Source organism: Myotis davidii, unplaced genomic scaffold (assembly GCF_000327345.1).
Source record: "Myotis davidii unplaced genomic scaffold, ASM32734v1 scaffold97, whole genome shotgun sequence".
Taxonomy (NCBI): Eukaryota; Metazoa; Chordata; class Mammalia; order Chiroptera; family Vespertilionidae; genus Myotis; species Myotis davidii.
Window position 1 is genome coordinate 139,055 of NW_006289392.1, and position 18,025 is coordinate 157,079.

At 43.7% G+C, this 18,025-nt stretch overlaps 3 protein-coding genes across 6 annotated transcripts in view; 1 reads left to right on the forward strand and 2 right to left on the reverse strand.

The window, feature by feature from the left end:
• SDHD (succinate dehydrogenase complex subunit D, integral membrane protein) overlaps positions 1-2,496 on the reverse strand; it is a 10,630-nt gene extending 8,134 nt beyond the window's left edge. Inside the window, exon 1 of the mRNA XM_006761517.2 lies at positions 2,353-2,496. Coding sequence (XP_006761580.1) covers positions 2,353-2,404 — 52 coding nt within the window. The 5' untranslated portion in view covers positions 2,405-2,496. The remainder of the gene's footprint in view (positions 1-2,352) is intronic.
• A 9-nt stretch (positions 2,497-2,505) lies between these two features.
• On the forward strand, positions 2,506-4,719 carry TIMM8B (translocase of inner mitochondrial membrane 8 homolog B (yeast)). Its single transcript, XM_006761516.2, has 2 exons — positions 2,506-2,685; positions 4,303-4,719. The coding sequence occupies exons 1-2, from the start codon at positions 2,602-2,604 to the stop codon at positions 4,468-4,470; spliced, it is 252 nt and encodes an 83-aa protein (XP_006761579.1). The 5' UTR covers positions 2,506-2,601; the 3' UTR covers positions 4,471-4,719.
• A 1,294-nt stretch (positions 4,720-6,013) lies between these two features.
• The window catches only part of LOC102762627 (chromosome unknown open reading frame, human C11orf57), a 12,350-nt gene continuing 338 nt past the window's right edge, over positions 6,014-18,025 (reverse strand). The window contains exons 2-7 of one of the 4 annotated variants that reach the window (XM_006761513.2): positions 17,829-17,944; positions 17,166-17,242; positions 11,689-11,789; positions 9,213-9,362; positions 8,053-8,106; positions 6,014-7,232 (exon numbers count right to left, since the gene is read on the reverse strand). In XM_006761513.2, the coding sequence (XP_006761576.1) occupies positions 6,740-7,232; positions 8,053-8,106; positions 9,213-9,362; positions 11,689-11,789; positions 17,166-17,234 (867 nt within the window). In that variant the 5' untranslated portion in view covers positions 17,235-17,242; positions 17,829-17,944 and the 3' untranslated portion in view covers positions 6,014-6,739. Of the gene's footprint in view, positions 7,233-8,052; positions 8,107-9,212; positions 9,363-11,688; positions 11,790-17,165; positions 17,243-17,828; positions 18,018-18,025 lie in introns of those variants that run through there. The other 3 variants (XM_006761512.2, XM_006761515.2, XM_015562474.1) reach the window with 3 other exon arrangements.

Genomic DNA, 18,025 nt, shown 5'->3' on the forward strand with positions numbered 1-18,025 from the left:
TTCTTTAAAGTGTTACTTAAATCATCCTGGCTGGTGTGGCTCAGTGGGTTGAAGCATCATCCCATACACCAAAAAGTGACAGGTTCGATTCCCAGTCAGGGCACATACCCAGGTTTCAGGTTTGATCCTGGTGGGGCCACGTACAGGAGGCAACCAATTGATGTTTCTCTCTCACAGTGATGTTTCTTTTCCTCTCTCTAAAATCAATAAGTAAAATTTTAAAAAAATAAATCATCTCAGCTTCCCTATGATTCTTTAACTCAGAAACTTATTTTTACCCCACCAAAGCTGCTTTGGTAAGTTGCCAAAGGTCTCAAGTAGCCATATCCAACAGGTACTGTCAGTCTTCATCTTATTGGGCCTTTCGTCACCACCTGGCATCATGCTCTTTCCTCCCTTCTTTCCTGACAGAACTCTCTTCTAATTCTCTCTTTGATTCTCTGATCATTCTATGTTAGTCTCTTCCTGCATCCACTCTTTTTTAAAAATACGCTTTTAATTGATTTTTAGAGAGAGGGAGAAGGATAGAAACAGGGAAGCATCATCGATCAGCTGCCTCCTGCACACCCCCTGCTGGTGATAGAGCCCGCAACCCAGGCCTGTGCCTTGACTGGAAATCAAACCAGCGACCTCTTGGTTCCTGAGTCCACACTCAACCGCTGAGCCACGCGGGCCAGACCTCCTGCATTCACTCTTAAATGTTTTCCCAGACTCCATCATCTGCCCATTGCTCTCCTCCCTTCCTCTGTCCACCCCTGGTCATTCTGTCTATTCAGCTTCTACTGAGTTGACGACACCCCAATTCTGTATCTCCAGCCCTGATATCTCTCCAGTTTCAGAAGTTTAAGTGCCTGCTGGGCCTGACATATCCTACATGGTCTTCACACTCACCATGCCAAAAACTAAAATCATCCTTCAACTCACTTTCTCATCCAAAGCTGTCTCCCATTTGCATGTTCCCCACTTTAAGGACATCCCAGCCTAACCCAGAAACCTGGAAGTCATGTAGGATTTTCTCCCTAAATTCAGTCAATTGCCAAATCGCACTGATGTACCCAAACATCTCTTGAGACAATGTTTTCTGTACTTCAAGTTCAGGACCTCATCATCCTTGCTTGTACTACTACACTAGCGCCCCACCTCATCTCCAACTTGTGTCTTAGCCCGACCATCTCCCCTGATGGCCATCTACCACCCTGCTACCAAAGTGGTCCATCTAAACTGCAATCTAGCCCTAGCCGGTTTGGCTCAGTGGATAGATCATTGGCCTGAGAACTGAAAAGTCCCAGGTTCGATTCCGGTCAAGGGCACATGCCTGGATTTTAGGCTCAATGCCCAGTGGGAGACTTGCAGGAGGCAGCCAATCCATGATTCTCTCTCATGGATGTTTCTATCTTTCTCTTCCTTCCTCTCTGACATCAATAAAAACATATTTAAAAAATAAACTGCAAATCTATGTCAAATTTTTCAATGGCTCCCCTTCACCCCAGGTAAAATGCATACCCCTTATCAAGGCAAGTTCTTGTATGATTTGACTCCGGATCCCCTTTCCAGGTTCAGCGCTCATTCCTGACCTCGAGCTACAGCTTTAATAACATCCGATTTGTTTTGTTTCCTCGCCTAACAACTAGTCTCTACTCCTTCCTTCATCGCTGCACTTGTTGACCCCAGGAGGCCTAACTGTAATGACCTTACTCCCATGGCCTTGCGGGTCAGGCACACCTCCTTCGGGAACGGAGACCAAGTAATCCTTCCAACCCGGGCGCTGAATACATCCTCCCTCTGGACTGCTAGGACAATGTGTGGACGGCACAACCGTTGTTTGGTGTTAAATTATGCTTACACGTGTTTTCCCTATAAAAAGGAAAAGTCTTTGCGGGCAAGAACTGTGTTTTATTCACACCTGAATCCCAAGCTTACTGCAGTGCCGGCTATAACACACATGCCCCGTTCGATGTCTACCCGATCGGTCCCGTCCACCCCCTCGAGGAGCAAGACCCGGCACGGGGATTCGGATCCTCTTCTCCGAGTCGGGGTGGGAGCTCGGTAAGGACAGCGGTGCGGAGGGGGCGAGCTCCTCTGAGCAGCCTCGGCGGGGCTGGCTCCCAGAGGCAGAGCTTGCAGATGTGCCCCCTCATCACGTCGGCCCAGGCCGGGAGAGACGCGCTCCGGGAATAGCTGGGCCCGCAGCGCGGGGGTCGCCGCTGTGGTTTCGACCGGAGCCAGAGCGGCCAGAGGGAAGGAGGAGAGGAGGACCGCCGCGCTCCAGAGGCCACGCCACCCGCAGAGGACTCCTCCCGCCTCCCTGCCCAGCCGGAACCGCGCTGGGAGCCCCGGCCACCGGACCCTCACCTCGGCCTCCTCGGGCACCGCAGAGGACACTCAGCCTCCACACGCTCGCCATCTCGCTCCTGGAGGTTCAAGGTCATCCAGTAACCCGGAAACAGTCACAGGCACCGCCCACCACACCACACAAAAGAAAACAAGGAAAAGGAAAACGCTTGGTGAACCGGAAGTCGGGAGTTGGGAGCCGGGAGTCGGTGTGCGGCCGCCGCACATGCGCACACATGTGACCGGAAGTCCGGAGCCCCGAGGCGGACAATGGCGGAGCTGGGAGAGGCCGACGAAGCGGAATTGCAGCGCCTGGTGGCGGCCGAGCAGCAGAAGGCGCAGTTCACCGCACAGGTACGGGACAGGGACCAGGGTGAAGAGAAACGAGGCTGCAGTCAGACCCCAGGCGGCCGCGGGGAGGTCGCCCGATGTCCCTGCCTGGCCCGGTTTCCTCGCAAGAGAAACGAGTCGCGGCACCCCTGCCCTGGTGCACGGCGGTGCCCAGGGGCCGTTAAGCAAGCCCCGTTGGAGAAAGTAGGCGTGAAGCAGAAAAGAAAGGTTTGGGCGGCACGAGGGTCCGGGAGCCGAGCTGGGCGGCGAGCCCTCTGGGCTGACGTTCGGGAGATCTAGGTTCTAATCGTGCCTCTGCCGCTGACGTGCCACGTGCCTCCAGGCGGACACCCAGCCACTGCGCGTCTCGGTTTCGCAGTCGCCCGGTCCCTTGCTGCACTGTGAGGACCAGGCGCGATAATGTATTTGGAAACGGTAGAACCTTATTGGGGAGGTTGGGGTGGGGGGGGCGGCTCTGAAGTAATCAGCCTGCAAGAGCTTTGGAGCTCGTTCGGCACGGAACCCCGGCCCGGTGCCGCATTAGCCGCGTTACTTAGGGCTGATTACCTACCGCCTCTTCAACGGTGACAAGTCATCTTTTATTACCGCAAAGAGGATTGACTGAGTGCCTAGTTCTCAGCCTCCCCAAATAGTGAACTCTTGGTAAATGATATTTTTTCTCTCCTCTCCGCCCCTCCCCCACCTCCGACCACCACCCTGGTTAGAAATCTTTGAGTCCTGAACATTATGAAAGTGCATACATCTTCTGTGCCTGTATGTGCATTTTTTTGGAGAGTGGATCCATTGGATTCTCAAAAAGGTTAAGAACCCAAGAAGGGATAGATTTAGAATGATACGGGTGCAGTGATTTGGGGGATTAATAGGTACCATACTTTCTCAGCTTACACTGGTGCTAGTTTGGGATTTTTTTTAAAAAAAAAAGGTAATTAATCCTGCCTGAAAATTTACATTCTGATTGAGGACTTGACACAAGTAGAAAATAATAGACAGTGGCCTTCAGGCAAGTAAGAATTCGAACTGTTTTGAAGAATTGGTGAAATCTTTAGGGAGGGCCTTCAAGAATATTAAGAGTCAAGTTGAGCCCTAGCCAGTGTAGCTCAGAGCCTCAGCCCTCACACAGAAGTTCGATTCCTGGTACCTGGGTTGTAGGTTTGATCCCCAGCCCAGTCGGGAATAGTGGGGAAGGCAACCCCCACTTCCAGTCTCTCTAATGGAAAAAAATATCGTCAGGTGAGGATTAACAACAAAAAGAGTCAAGTTGGGTATGCTGTGTGGGCCTCATTGAAACCGTAGGGGTGGGGGTTAAATAAGGGAGTGCCCTGAGTAGCTAACCGAGAAACTGATGATTAAGCAAACACAGGTGACTTGATGGAAAGTATTTTGTAATTACTGAAGAGAAAAATAGAAAAGGAGAGGATAAAAGAATTGTTGCAATGTAGGGCTGAGGGTCTGGACCATATTGGGGACAGTAGGAAGTGAGGAAAGAGGAGAGCCCATGGTTTGTTCATTGAATGAATGTTTTAATTAAGTGACAGAAAATGAAAATGGGAAGGAAATAAGAAAATTGGCAGGTAGACCTATATACAGGCCCTAATGGTTACTGCTTTTCTTTCCTCTCAGGTGCACCACTTCATGGAGCTATGTTGGGATAAATGTGTGGAAAAGCCAGGGAACCGCCTAGACTCTCGTACTGAAAATTGTCTCTCGAGCTGTGTGGACCGCTTCATTGACACTACTCTCGCCATCACCAGCCGTTTTGCCCAGATTGTACAGAAAGGAGGGCAGTAGGCCATTCCCTGGGAGAATGACAGAAGCAGCAAAGGACTTGTTATTAAGCAGATTGAAGGGCCAGTAAGGGAAAGTTGTCAACCCACTGTCAGGTCAACTTCAGGCTATTACCAAGCATGTTGGTGCTAAAAAGTAACAGATCGAAAATTCAAAAATGAAATTTATTTATTTGGAATTCAGAAACTCCACATTGTATCACAACAATTATTCAATAAATGTGAGTTCTCCGACTCTATTTTTAAAATCCCATTTTAGGATTTAATAAGATCTCTGATTGGCAGAAACACTAGGACTAAACATGTTCCAGGGCTAGTAGTGCAAATGGTATTTAAGGGGCTGGAAGAAACATCAGAGCCTTAGCCTAAGGCATAGAAGAAAATTTAGGGTTGAGAAAGGTGAAGAACAGAAAACAGCTTTATTGCTTATACATGACCAAGAAAAGGTAAACATGGCAAAAAACAAAACAAGCAAGATGTATATTCATTGGGAAAGAGAAGTCTGCTACTGTGGGAGGAAGGGAAGGTCAAGACCCAAACAACCAACTTCCTGGAGATGCTTTGTCCCACTCACCCATTCTCCTGAGTCTGCTGAGACTCAGTACTTTTATAGCACAGAAACAATGTTTAAAACCAAAAAAAAAAAGGGAACACTCCCTCCAACAAAGATTTCACTTGCTCCAAGAACAAAACTGCTTTAGGTTAAGAGGTAATTATAGACTGCTCTTCCTCTCTTGGATCCCTACTAATCCCAAAGGTAAAAATATACACCATTGAACATTGACAGTTGAGTACCAAAGTGTTAATATTTCAAATAAATAGCCCCAAAGGTAGCACCTGCTTGTAATTGGGATCAGGAACCTCTAGCCAACCATGTACTTCATGACCAAACATTTTGTTAGCAATCTGTCTGTAAAGACGGATTTGGCAGAACTATAAACTTTACCATCTCGTGGAATGATGTCATAGTTATATTCTATTGCTAGTGTCCTATGTCATATCGCCATGAAGTATTTGCATATTACATATGGGGTTCAAAGGAAGGCCAGAGAGGTTAACTTACCTACTCCAGACCACACAACCAATTAGTGGCAGAACCAAGACAAGTGAGTTTTCAAGCTTTTTACTCAGCCCATGAAGTGACAACTAGGAAAAACAATATGTCACTTAATCTTCTGCCATAATGAAAAAATTAACTTGTGTTCTGCCAGCCTTTTCAGTGTTACTTTCTCATGAATTAACATAGTAGGGATTACACATATAGCAAAAGGGAATAATATGGTCTCTGCTTGGTGCTTTAATCCAAAGGCAAGCTGGAAAAGAAGTAGATAATGTCCCTGAGAAGTCTTTCATTTTGGATTTGATTCAACCTAGTTTCAGGGAAAATCTAAAGTTCCTTAATAGATTTCAAAATGAACAAGGACGACACTTAAATGGCAGATGCTGCCCTGAAGCCCGTTCAGAGCACCATCAAATGACTGACTCCTAATTCTTCCCCATTTGTTAAGGATGTAACCGAAAAGAAGTAATTTTTGAACACAAGTCCATTTAGGCAATATACAGCAATGGAACTAGACAACCATTTACTATCCATAAAGAATTTAAAAAGAAAAAAGACATTTACTATCCAATTATCATGCTTATGGGTATACTGAATATAGCTACAGTCCCTGTCCAGCAGGAAAACTTAACAGAAAACGCTGATAACAGTTGTCTATGGGTGTTGTAAAGGTAAAATATTGGTTCTTACGCTCATTTCCCCGTTAAATAAAAGACCAGACCAATGGGGCCAAAATACAGAAAGATCAAAGCACCAAGGCTGAGACAAAGTGGCACCTGCAATATAAACCAAACAAGAGCAACTGGATGTTCCCTTAGCATACATTCCGCACAGCACTGGTTCCAATCTACCTCGTGATGCTAGCCTTCACTTTCCCCAAACTCAACATTCTAACTGGTATACCCAGATCATTATTGGGTTCTGCCTCCTGGGTCCTTTAATTTGCTGTATATACACTCTACGCTAAATGTAATTAACTGCAAAAAATAATCTCTTCAAGAAACCTTCATAACAAAATACCAGATTCCCTATTAACAATAAGAGGATCAAGTTTAACAGGCCAAAATTGAAGACAAGTCTGTCAGATGTACACAGACGGCACAGGACAACTCCGCCCTCAGGCCCCCTGTGCTGCTCAAGAGTCATCGGCAAAGCCCCAAGGTGCAAGAGCTGTCAATATCCAAGTCAGTGGGAACTGAAGGCTGTTTCTCATTTAGTCATCCTCCGAACTCTCAGCAGACCTTTCATCTGTAGCCACTTTCCAATTTGTGCGTTTGTTTGTTTTTGTCCTCTCCTGTATTTCATTGCTAACTACAGGGATACTGACTTTATCTCTTTTTTCCCTTTTGGTTTTCTTAGCGTCTCTTTCCTCAGAACTACTGGATGCTGCGTCATCAGACTGAGAAGTGTCACTTTCTGCCTCTAAAACTAGAGCAGACTTTTTGAGAGACTTTTTCCTTGATTTTTTCTTACGCTTATGTGGTTGTTTCCTGGTACTAGAAGCCCCAGTTTCTTCTGAGAACTCGTTTGAGGAATCTGCTGTTATACCTGTGACTTCCTTTTTGCTTTTCTTCTGTTTTTTGTGTGACTTCTTTTTCTGCTTTTTTTTGTGAGATTTCTTTGATTTCTTGTGTTTGTGAGATTCATGGGTAGATGATTTTACCTGGGGAGATCTTTTTTTCCCATTGGTAATATCTTGATGATCACTAATAAAAAAGAAAAACACCTTTACTATAGAAAATAAAAATATTTTAATATTCTGCATTCCAGATAGAAAGTTATGGTTAAAATCTAAATTTTACAACAGCTTTGACATAGGGTTACTATGAGACTTAATAACTCTGAGTTTTTCCTCATCTTTAAAATGAAGATAAAAATTCTAATCTGTAAAACAAGACTAAAACCATTAAAAATCACTGGACTCAGGGGAAAAAAAGAGTATATTAAGATCTGCTTATCACTAGTATTAGCAACACTGGGCATCATAAAAAATTTTTTTTTTTGCCAATCCAATAGGTAGAAAACTTTTGTTTAAAATTATATAAGAATTTTTAATTTGAAAAACTTCTAATCTGCCATACTGAATTACTGTATGGGACACTAAATATAAAGACCTAAGTGCTATACTCCTGGCCAGTGTGACTCGGTTGGGAACCCTCTCATGCACCAAGAGGTTACCAGTTTGATTCCCAGTCAGGGCACATGCCCAGGGTTGCGGGCTTGATCCCCAGTACAGGGCATGCAGGAGGCAGCTGATGGATGTTTCTCTCCTTTCTCTTCCTCTCTCTCTCTCAAATCACCGAAAACATATTTTTAAAAAAAACAAGTGCTATAGATATGTCAAACATCAATCAGGGAAAAGCAAAATACCTATCATCTTCCATGTAAATTGCCAATTATTCTTTGGTTACATTTTTAATGGCAAACGTTACATGCTTTGCAAAAACTGCGCTTAAACTCAAATTACAGTTCAGACTTTGTACTAAGCTTAGTTTCTAACTTTTCCAGTAAGCCTATTTGTCTTACCTGTCTGTTTCAAATTCTTCAGGGTATAACTCTTTATAACCACTGTGACCCCATCTGTAAGATGACATTTTATTATACATATTGTTAAAGCAGTGCATATGCTTTTGAAAATTAAATCAGACAGACTTAGGAATGCATGCACACAGACATACACACAGAACAAAAAAAACCAGAGATACGGTAAAGCCAACCCCACATAGCCCAGTAATCTTAGTTGGCTATTTTTCTGTGCTGCACACTATTATTTCAGATACAAAGAATTCCTTTGTCCATTTGTAAGAAAACTTGCCATTCTCTTCCTTAAGAAAACTTACAATCTGCTCTCTTTAGCTATGAAGTACTTCTCCAAAAACACTTCATAACATAATGTTTACATTGGTACAATTTTTTAAAAATTACTATTGAGCCCTAGCTGGTTTGGCTCAGTGGATAGAGCATCGGCCTGTGGACTGAAAGGTCCCAGGTTCGATTCCGGTCAAGGGCACATGCCCAGGTTGTGGACTCGATCCCCAGTAGGGGGCGTGCAGGAGGCAGCCGATCAATAATTCTCATCATTGATGTTTCTATCTCCCTCTCCCTTATTCTCTGAAATCAATAAAAATATATCTTTAAAAAATAGTAGTAACTATTGAAATATAATTCATAAAGTGTGCAAATCAGTGGCTTTTAGTATAATCAGAGTTGTACAACCATCACCACTATCTTACTTCAGAACACTTTCATCACCCCAAAAAGAAACTGCATTAGCAGTCACTCTCCATTCCTCCCTCTCCTGTAGCTCATAACAACCACTTATCTACTTTCTGTCTCTATGGCTTTGCCTATTCTAGACATATATAAATAGGATCATATAACAAATGGCCTTTTAGGTCTGGCTCTTTTCACCTACCATCATATTTTCAAGGTTCATCCATATTGTAGTATGTTTTCAGTACTTTATGCCTTCTACAGCCAGATAACATTCCATTACTTGTTCCATATACCACATTTTGTTTATTCATTCATCAGCTAATAGACATTTGGGTTTCCACTTTTTTTGCCACACTGAATAATTATGCTGTGAACATTTGTGTACAAGTTTTTGTAGAGATAATTAAGTTTGTAAAGTTCACATTCTCATGCCAAATATCATTAATGGCCACAAGAATTTAGTCACAAACCTGTCTGGCATGTTAGCTTCATAATCATATAACTTCTTGTTCCAGGATTTAGCCTTAAGAAAATCATCTTCCAGTGCCTCAGAAATTTCATTCCTTGGCCTCCAATTGTCTCTTTGACTTTCTTCATCAAAACCGTCACTACGCATCCGGCTAGATGAGGAAACAGAAGGATTTTTAGATTTATAAGTAATCTGTGAAGCTACTTTATGGAACATCATGCACAAAACTCATTGAACAAACTACTAGCAAGAGGGAGAACAAAACAACCTGATACTATTTTTTTAAATCATGTAAAAAGACACGATCTATTCCTCTCTGTAAATTTGTACAGTTGTCCAATGAAAATCTGACCATTGTTACCCACCCTATTGAACTTCTGGACTGTGGTACGCTGTAGCTCACTCACTAATTCTCAACTAGGAGGGCATGCAAAGTGGGAAGCAGAGCATAATCACAGCTGGGGACATTGCAAACTATCCTAGATTCTACATATACACTCCCTTCCTGGAGAACCAGCACCTTGCTGTAGTGAGGTCACAGTAACAATGGGTAAGTCCTAACCCATGAGTACGCTGGGGTAGAAAATCAGTTGAAAACAATTGACTCAGCCTGTACTTACAATATCCACTAACCAGTCACTAAAGCTAGCTAATTGGTTATCAAAAATGTTTCAGGGTTCCTATGTGTCAGGTACTGTTCTAGCCACTGAGAATATAATGCAAATGAGACAATCAGAATCCCTGCCCTTAAAGAGATTGTGTTTGAAGCTTTACTCACCATGAAAGGTCTTACTAATAGTCCACTCAAGAAAAACAAGCTCTGGCTGGTTTGGCTCAGTGAATAGAGCATCAGCCTGCAGATGGAAGGGGCAGATGGAAGGGTCCAGGGTCCAGTCAAGGGTACATGCCAGGGTTGTGGACCTGATCCCCAGTAGGGGGCATGCAGGAGGCAGCCGATCAATGATTCTCTCTCATCATTGATGTTTCTATCTCTCTCTCCCTCTCCCTTCCTCTCTGAAATCAATAAAAATATATGTATTTTTAATTTTTTCAAAGAAGAACAATATTCTGGCCCTGGCTGGTTGGTCAGTGGTTAGAGCATTGACCCACAGACAAGGGTGGTTGGTTCAATTCCGGTCAAGGGCAAGTACCTTGATTGCAGGTTCGATCCCCAGCATTGGTTAGGGTGTGTGGGGGACGCAACCAATCAATGTGTCTCTCTCACATCGCTGTTTCTCTCTGTGTGTCTCTCCCCCTCCCTTCCACTCTCTATAAATCAATGGAAAAAATATCCTTGGGGTGAGGATTAACAAAAAAGAACAATATTTTGTTCCTGGAGATACCACTGGAAACTGAACAACCAACACAAAATAAATCATCATCTGCACTAACAGTACTTCTAAATTCTCAAAGAACCATCAGAGAAATACAAACTGAAAAATATATTTATTTTTATGTTGAAACTCTGCTTTCTTTACTATGGATACTCTGCATACTTTCTTGTCTAAAGCCATTTACACAAAGCCAGTCATACTCCAAAGTCCACGTACTCTGCAGACACATTCACTCTCCTTAAATATCTCACTATTAACACATTGCGGACCAGCAGTTTTACTTCTAGCTTTTACCCAGTGGCCCGATAAGTTTCTATTGAACAAGTACAAAAAAAACATTTTACATAAATGTTAAAGGCACACTTTAAAATTAAATACCCATTGCATTTTGAAGTTATTAATTACATGTTCTTACAAGCTAATATCTTTTTAATAACGTGATTGGCCACAAGCCTTAGAACAGAAAACACGAGAATTCTCGTGATCCGTCTGCAATGTGGTAACTATTCCCATGGTGGCTTTAGAATCAGCATTACTACTTTTGAGTCATTTTTCATACACACAGCTGTACACCAACAGGCACAGGAGGCCCAACAGATGTTCATAATACTCAGACATTCCTATATCACTACAGGTATGACAAGCCTGCACAATCCCTTATATTAACTCTCAAATTAATAAGAAGGTAATGTGAAAGACTGTGATTTGGCGAAGATGGAGAGTAGATGGGGTAAAGAAGAGGCTTAGAGAAAAAAGTTTAAAAATTTAAAAAAGGCTGGGAGAGAGAATGAAAGACTAATAATGGAAAGGAGTATATGATCAGCTAAGCGACCATAGATACAAATAGAAAATCTAAGATTAAAAGATATCAGATAAGGTCAGAATCCATAGAATCCTTAATGTTTACAATTGTTCAAGGTAGACTTTTAAAATTCTCTATTGCAAATGAATACAAAGAGTGAGACCATATGCATGATAGCCATTATTACCTTTATACTTGGGTCTAGGTTTATGAAAGAGGGAATGCTTAAGGACTCACAAAACTGAATCCATGTATCTTTAGCATACCAAAATGATTTTAAACAAAAAGTTGATGATTTTGAAAAGGTGAGAATTATGTTGGTTCTCAGAGCTCCACTTCACCTTGAACTGCTGGGCAACATTTTCCTTTTGCTCCCCCGGTAAGCATCTTCCATCTGTTTCTCCAGTTCTCTTATTTTCCACATATCTGATTCCTCCTGAATCTAGGGTTTTTTTTAAAGGAAAGAAATTAAAATAAGTTACTGAAAATAACACTTTACATCACAAAAAAGTAACTAAAAATACAGTTTGCACTAATTATGGGATTTTAGACTGAGTTATGATCAAGAACCTGGGAAATTCTGGTTTTTCACTGTGGTTAAACAATCCAACCCAGTAAATCAAATATGTAGAATTCTGCAGCAACAGAATTTTTTAACCCTTGCATAGACACACTTAGAATCTTATCAATTTTGTAATTATGTTGCAATTACCAAATAATAATCCTTGATGTTTCTAAAATGCTTTATCATTTTATTTTTTTTAAATATATTTTATTGATTTTTTACAGAGAGGAAGGGAGAGGGATAGAGAGAAACATCGATGAGAGAGAAACATCGATCAGCTGCCTCCTGCACATCTCCTATTGGGGATGTGCCCGCAAGCCAGGTACGTGCCCGCAAGCCAGGTACATGCCCTTGACCGGAATCGAACCTGGGACCCTTCAGTCCGTAGGCCGACGCTCTATCCACTGAGCCAAACCGGTTTCGGCTAAAATGCTTTATCATTTTAAATGTATCATCTCAATTGAACCTTAAGCAATCTTATGAGGAAAGCAAAGCAAGATGCCATTATTATATTCTACTGAGAAGAAACAAAAGCTCAGAAATTTTACCAAAGTCAAAAAGCTAGTAAGGACAGGCCTTTAAACTTTCAGGCTAAGTTCCTTTTCACAACATTCTAATTTTTTTTTTAAATATATTTTATTGATTTTTTACAGAGAGGAAGGGAGAGAGATAGAGAGTTAGAAACATCGATGAGAGAGAAACATCGATCAGCTAGCTGCCTCCTGCACATCTCCCACTGGGGATGTGCCCGCAACCCAGGTACATGCCCTTGACCGGAATCGAACTTGGGACCTTTCAATCCGCAGACCGACGATCTATCCACTGAGCCAAACCGGTTTCGGCAACATTCTAATTTTTACTAAAAACAAAATAAAAAGACATGAGAATTGCTAGGGAATTTCTAGAGAGTCAGATTACAACTAACCAAAAAATAAGAATATGTTTTATTTCTAAATCCTCCTATTGCCCTAGCCAGTTTGGCTCAATGCATAGAGCAATGGCCTGCGGACTGAAGGGTCCCAGGTTTGATTCCATTCACAGGCATGTACCTTGGCTGTAGCTCCTCCCCAGTCCCAGCCCTGGTCAGGGCACAAGCAGGAGGCAATTAATCTATGTGTTTCTTTCACATCAATATTTCTCTGTCTTTCTTTCTCTCTTCCACTCTCTCTGAAAATCAATGGAAAAATATCCTCAGGTGAGAATTAAAAATAATAATAAATAAAGTTTCATAAATTGCCTTAACAAAGCATTTAAAAATAAATAATCCTCCTATAATATTTTGTTAAATCTGTGCTACATTATCTTTTTTAGCCACCACTTTCAAATCTAAGTTCACCTTTCAACTAGGGGTGATTTAAGGCAATTGCAGAGTTATAACCTCACTCACAATCAAATTATCAGGTGACATTAGAATAATACCTTTTAAGATCAAACTAGGAATTACACAGTTCACCAAAGAAAACCAAACAGGGGTCCTTGGCCCTCTTTTCATTATATGTGTTCTCCTAGGTGACCTCATCTACCTACTCTCATAACCTATGTCATTCCCTATATACCAATAATCCCCAAACCAAGAATCAACATTTCTCCTTTGCTCCAAGTCTGAATTCCCAACTCTTTTGGACATCCTATAAGCTCCTCCCCGTCAACATCTTCAAACAAAACTAATTACATTTCCCATCATACTTTTCCCTTTCTTTTTTTTTTTTTACATTTACATATATTAAATTTATTATAATTAGAATGAATTTAATGGTTCTCAGATTTGGCCACCTTATAGATCAGTTTGAGAGGATTTTTAACAGAAAATGCATTGTAAATGCATGGTCAAATTACACATAAAAAAACTATAAAGAAAAGTAATGCATCCCTCAGTTTCACATAATTAAAGAACAGGAGAAAGCGTGCAAGCTACAGCATAGCTAAATTTACCAAACCAACCAAAGCCGGGGGGATTTTCTCTTCTGATTATGTGTCATAAAAACGTCCCCTGTCTTACACACACGTGTATAATGTCACATTCCATCACTGTAAAAAGTCCCCTTTGTGCCTCCCCTCCAAAAAGTTTCAGTCTAGTCCCCAAACTTGGACGGCGGCGCCCGCTCCTGCTGCGGTGCAGTTCGTTCTCCGTCAGCAGCTGCAGGTTCTCGGGGCACAGCCGCCCAACCACTTGCTTTCCAGCCGCGACCGGTTGTTCTCGCCCTCCATGCGAGAGAGGCACGTCTCCAGCTCCAGGTACTCCCTGATGAGCTCCTGCTTGCTCATGTTCTGCAGGCTCTCCGCGTGGAACCGCTCGTAGGTCTCCGAGAAGTCCCGCTGCAGAAACTCGCTGCCCCCGTCCTCCTCACCCGCCTCTTCCATAAACTCTTCGTCGCTGGTGTCCGTTGGCCGCAGCCCGCTTGGGGTAGAAGCCGGTTTTGAGGTCCGGCTCCTCCTGGTCGTGATCATCCATAGGAACTGCGTGGTGTTATAGGGCGCCACCGGCTGGCCCTTGGCGAACATCTCGGCTCGAACCCTCGAAGCTCGAAGACTCTGTTTCTCGTCGAACTTTCTCTTCTCCTCCCAAGTCAGCTTGTAGTACGGCTTCCAGTGCCGCTTCTTCTTGGAAGGGCGTCGCCTGTGTTTCTCCTTGCCCAGCTGTCTCTGCTGCTGTTTCCAGGACTCCTCGCCTCCAGCGGCAGGAGCCCCCAACTTGGCTTCGGAGTCATGACACGGTTGGGTGAGCGGCTCGGTCTCGGGCCTCTGTTCCCCTCCCGCTAGCGGCGGGGCGGTTTGCCAGCGGACAAGTTATCTCCATTCTGGCCCTTTTCGTCCGCTTCCAGGCAGCGAAGTTCTGGACAGACCTGGGTTGGCAAAGGGGACGGCTGGGGGTCCAGGCTCCCTTCCCCTCTGGCCCTGGATGCCCCCCGGCTGGGGGGAGCGCTCTTGCTTGCCACCTACTGTCGTCCTCAGGCACCGGCTCCTCTGCACCCAGGGGCGGTTCGGGGTTCCGCTCTTCATGGACAGCATCAGCACCTGCACGGTTGCCAGTTTGAGGCTGGTCCTGAAAGGAGTGGCTCGGCCATGGCAACAAGAGTCCTCAAAGTTTGAAGAATTTTGGCTGCAAGTCTTTGAAGAAAAAAGAGGTTTTTCTTTTCTTGAAGAAAAAAATGCCCAACAGATTCCACTTCGGTAATTCCTGCAGTGATGCCTTCAGCCAGTCCTGTCAGCAAACTCCAACTGCAACTTGGGGGCGCTCAAGTCAGTAAAGGGTTAAGCGCCACCGCGCGATCAGCTAAGCAGGTCCAAAGGGGTGCAGCAGCAGGAACAGCACTTAATGTACGAAGGGGGTCACCTCAAGCGTCCCCGCAGAGCGCCCCCCACGATGGAGGAATTGGTGGGCTAGATGGGGTTAAGTCCAGTGGGTTAAACCCAGCCCTGAAGGGGTTAAAACTACCCGATGATGCTGCCTCTGAGGGGCCGCACCCACAAAGGGTTAAATCCCCTGCCTCAGAACTCACAAGGGGTTAAGGTCCCAGCAGCGCCACCTCCTCCCACTTCCACGGATGCCCTGTCGCTCCAACCTGAGCTCCCAGTTCCTTAGGCCAGGCCGGAGCCTCATCCGAGGACAAACTTATCTCCCCTTTGGCTCAATGCTCTGCTCTGCATGCATCTCCTCTCTTCCTCCTGCTCAGGACAGCTCTTCCAACAACTCTTCCGCCTCCTCCCCTTCACTGCCCCTCCCAACCTGCCTCCCCACCTGCCAACTTCCAACTGCTTACTTGTCCCTTTCTTTTGTTTCCTATCATCATCACTCTCCTAATCACACAAGATAGTAATATTTGATTCCATAATTATCACCACCATCCAATCAGTCACCAAGTTCTTTGGATTCTGTCTCCTAAATTCCTCATCTTCATCCCTACTGTCACTGCTTTCATATGAACCCCCCTCATCATCTCTCACCTGGAAAACTGCAATTGCTTCCTAATTGGTCTCTCTACTGTTCACCCCATTTGATCTATCACCTATCCAATTAAAAAATCATCTTTCTAAAATATAATCAAGCCGAAACCGGTTTGGCTCAGTGGATAGAGCGTCGGCCTGCAGACTGAAGGGTCCCAGGTTCGATTCCGGTCAGGGGCATGTACCTGGGTTGCGGGCACATCCCCAGTAGGAGATGTGCAGGAGGCAGCTGATCGATGTCTCTCTCTCATCGATGTTTCTAACTCTCTATATCTCTCCCTTCCTCTCTGTAAAAAATCAATAAAATATATTTTAAAATAATAAAAATAAAAAAAATAAAATATAATCAAGTCACACTCAGCTTAAAAACATTTGATGGTTTCCCAGCCAGTGTGACTCAGTTGGTTGAGTGTTGTCCCATGCACCAGGTCACCTGTTCAATTCCCAGTCAGGGCACCTGCCCAAGTTGCAGGCTCAATCCCCAGCAGGAGGCGTGCAAGAGTCAGCCCATCCATCTTTCCCATAGATGTTTTTAGCTCTCCCTCTCCCTTCCTTCCTCAGAAATCAATAAAATCGTATTTTAAAAATAAAAATATATATATTTGATGGTTTATTTATTGCCTAGAGGAAAGAAATCTAATCTCCAACCACCATAATCCATGCTGGCCTCATCTTCTGTCAGTAGCCCCCCATTTACTACTTTCTGGATGCACACAACTTCTTGCCATTCTCCATGCACTTTCTTACTGCCATATGTTAGCACATGATTTTCTCTCTGTACAGAATGATTTTTTACACCTGGAAATCTTGAACCTGTTCATCAAGAACTAGTTCAAGCCGAAACCGGTTTGGCTCAGTGGATAGAGCGTCAGCCTGCAGACTGAAAGGTCCCAGGTACGATTCCAATCAAGGGCATGTACCTGGGTTGCGGGCACATCCCCAGTAGGAGATGTGCAGGAGGCAGCTGATTGATGTTTCTCTCTCATCGATGTTTCTAACTCTCTATCTCTCTCCCTTCCTCTCTGTAAAAAATCAATAAAATATATTTTAAAAAAAATAACTAGTTCAAATATCAGTGCCTCAAATACCACCCATTCTGAGAAGCCTTTCCTAATTCCCCAAGGCAGATTTCATTATTCCTTCCTTAGTGCACTAAAACATTTTACATATCTCTACTTAGTAATTTTCAAACTATATGGCAATTATCTACTTTATTCATCTTTGTATCTCCCAACAGTACCAAAACGACGCCTGCCACGCTGTGTGCCCTCATTAAGTGTTGAGGGGTAACAGGGTTGTCCCTCTCACCTTATTGTGAGCATCTGTATGCCGGATGACATTCCTTAGGAGGACTTTCCCCAGCGGAACCCGGGACATTCTTCAATCTGAAATGAATCAATACACATTTAAAAATAAAAATTCCCTTTATTACCTTATATTTTTATTATAATACTATAAAGAAGCATGAGACAAAGAAAAGATCACTTAGAACTCAGAAGTCTTGGGTAATAGTTTTTTCTTCAGCATCAAAAAGGGGGAAATTCCTGATCACAGAAATATGAGGATGAAAGGAGATAGTGCACAATGGAATTCTTTGGGATGACACTATTTACTCCTCAAAATAACTGTGTTGTATGTGAGTATCTTCATTTCTAATTAGTAGATAAAATTCCCTTAAAGCCGTAACTTATCTCAGGCCACACAGTCCAAGGCAAACATGGTCCAGGTTAAAAATCAACTCTCCAATCTCACAGTTAGTTGGCGATGAAGCTATTATCTGGATGTGAGAGTATCGGGGGCCACAAATATCAACAGTAACAAAAACATCCAATACAGAGACGCCCTAAATTCCTCCACTCGGGGAAAGTTTACTTTCTATTTTGTAGAGAAGCCTCCAAAAAAAACAGACGACAGGGCTACTCCCTGTGTGGCTAGCAGGGGCTTTGTGCGACCACCCCACCGCTCACTCACCCCTCGATCCTGAGGAAATCGGGCATCTTGTTAGTGTGAGACGAAGAACCACTCCATTACAAGATCTCCTCCGACCCAGGCGGCCCAGGAGTCAGGGCTCAAAGGCAGCTCTGCAGCTTCACCCGAGTCCTTGGTGAAAACGCAGCCTTCCCACCGGTTATTCTGCCCTCGCCCGCGCCCCGGGCCCCGGCGGCCCT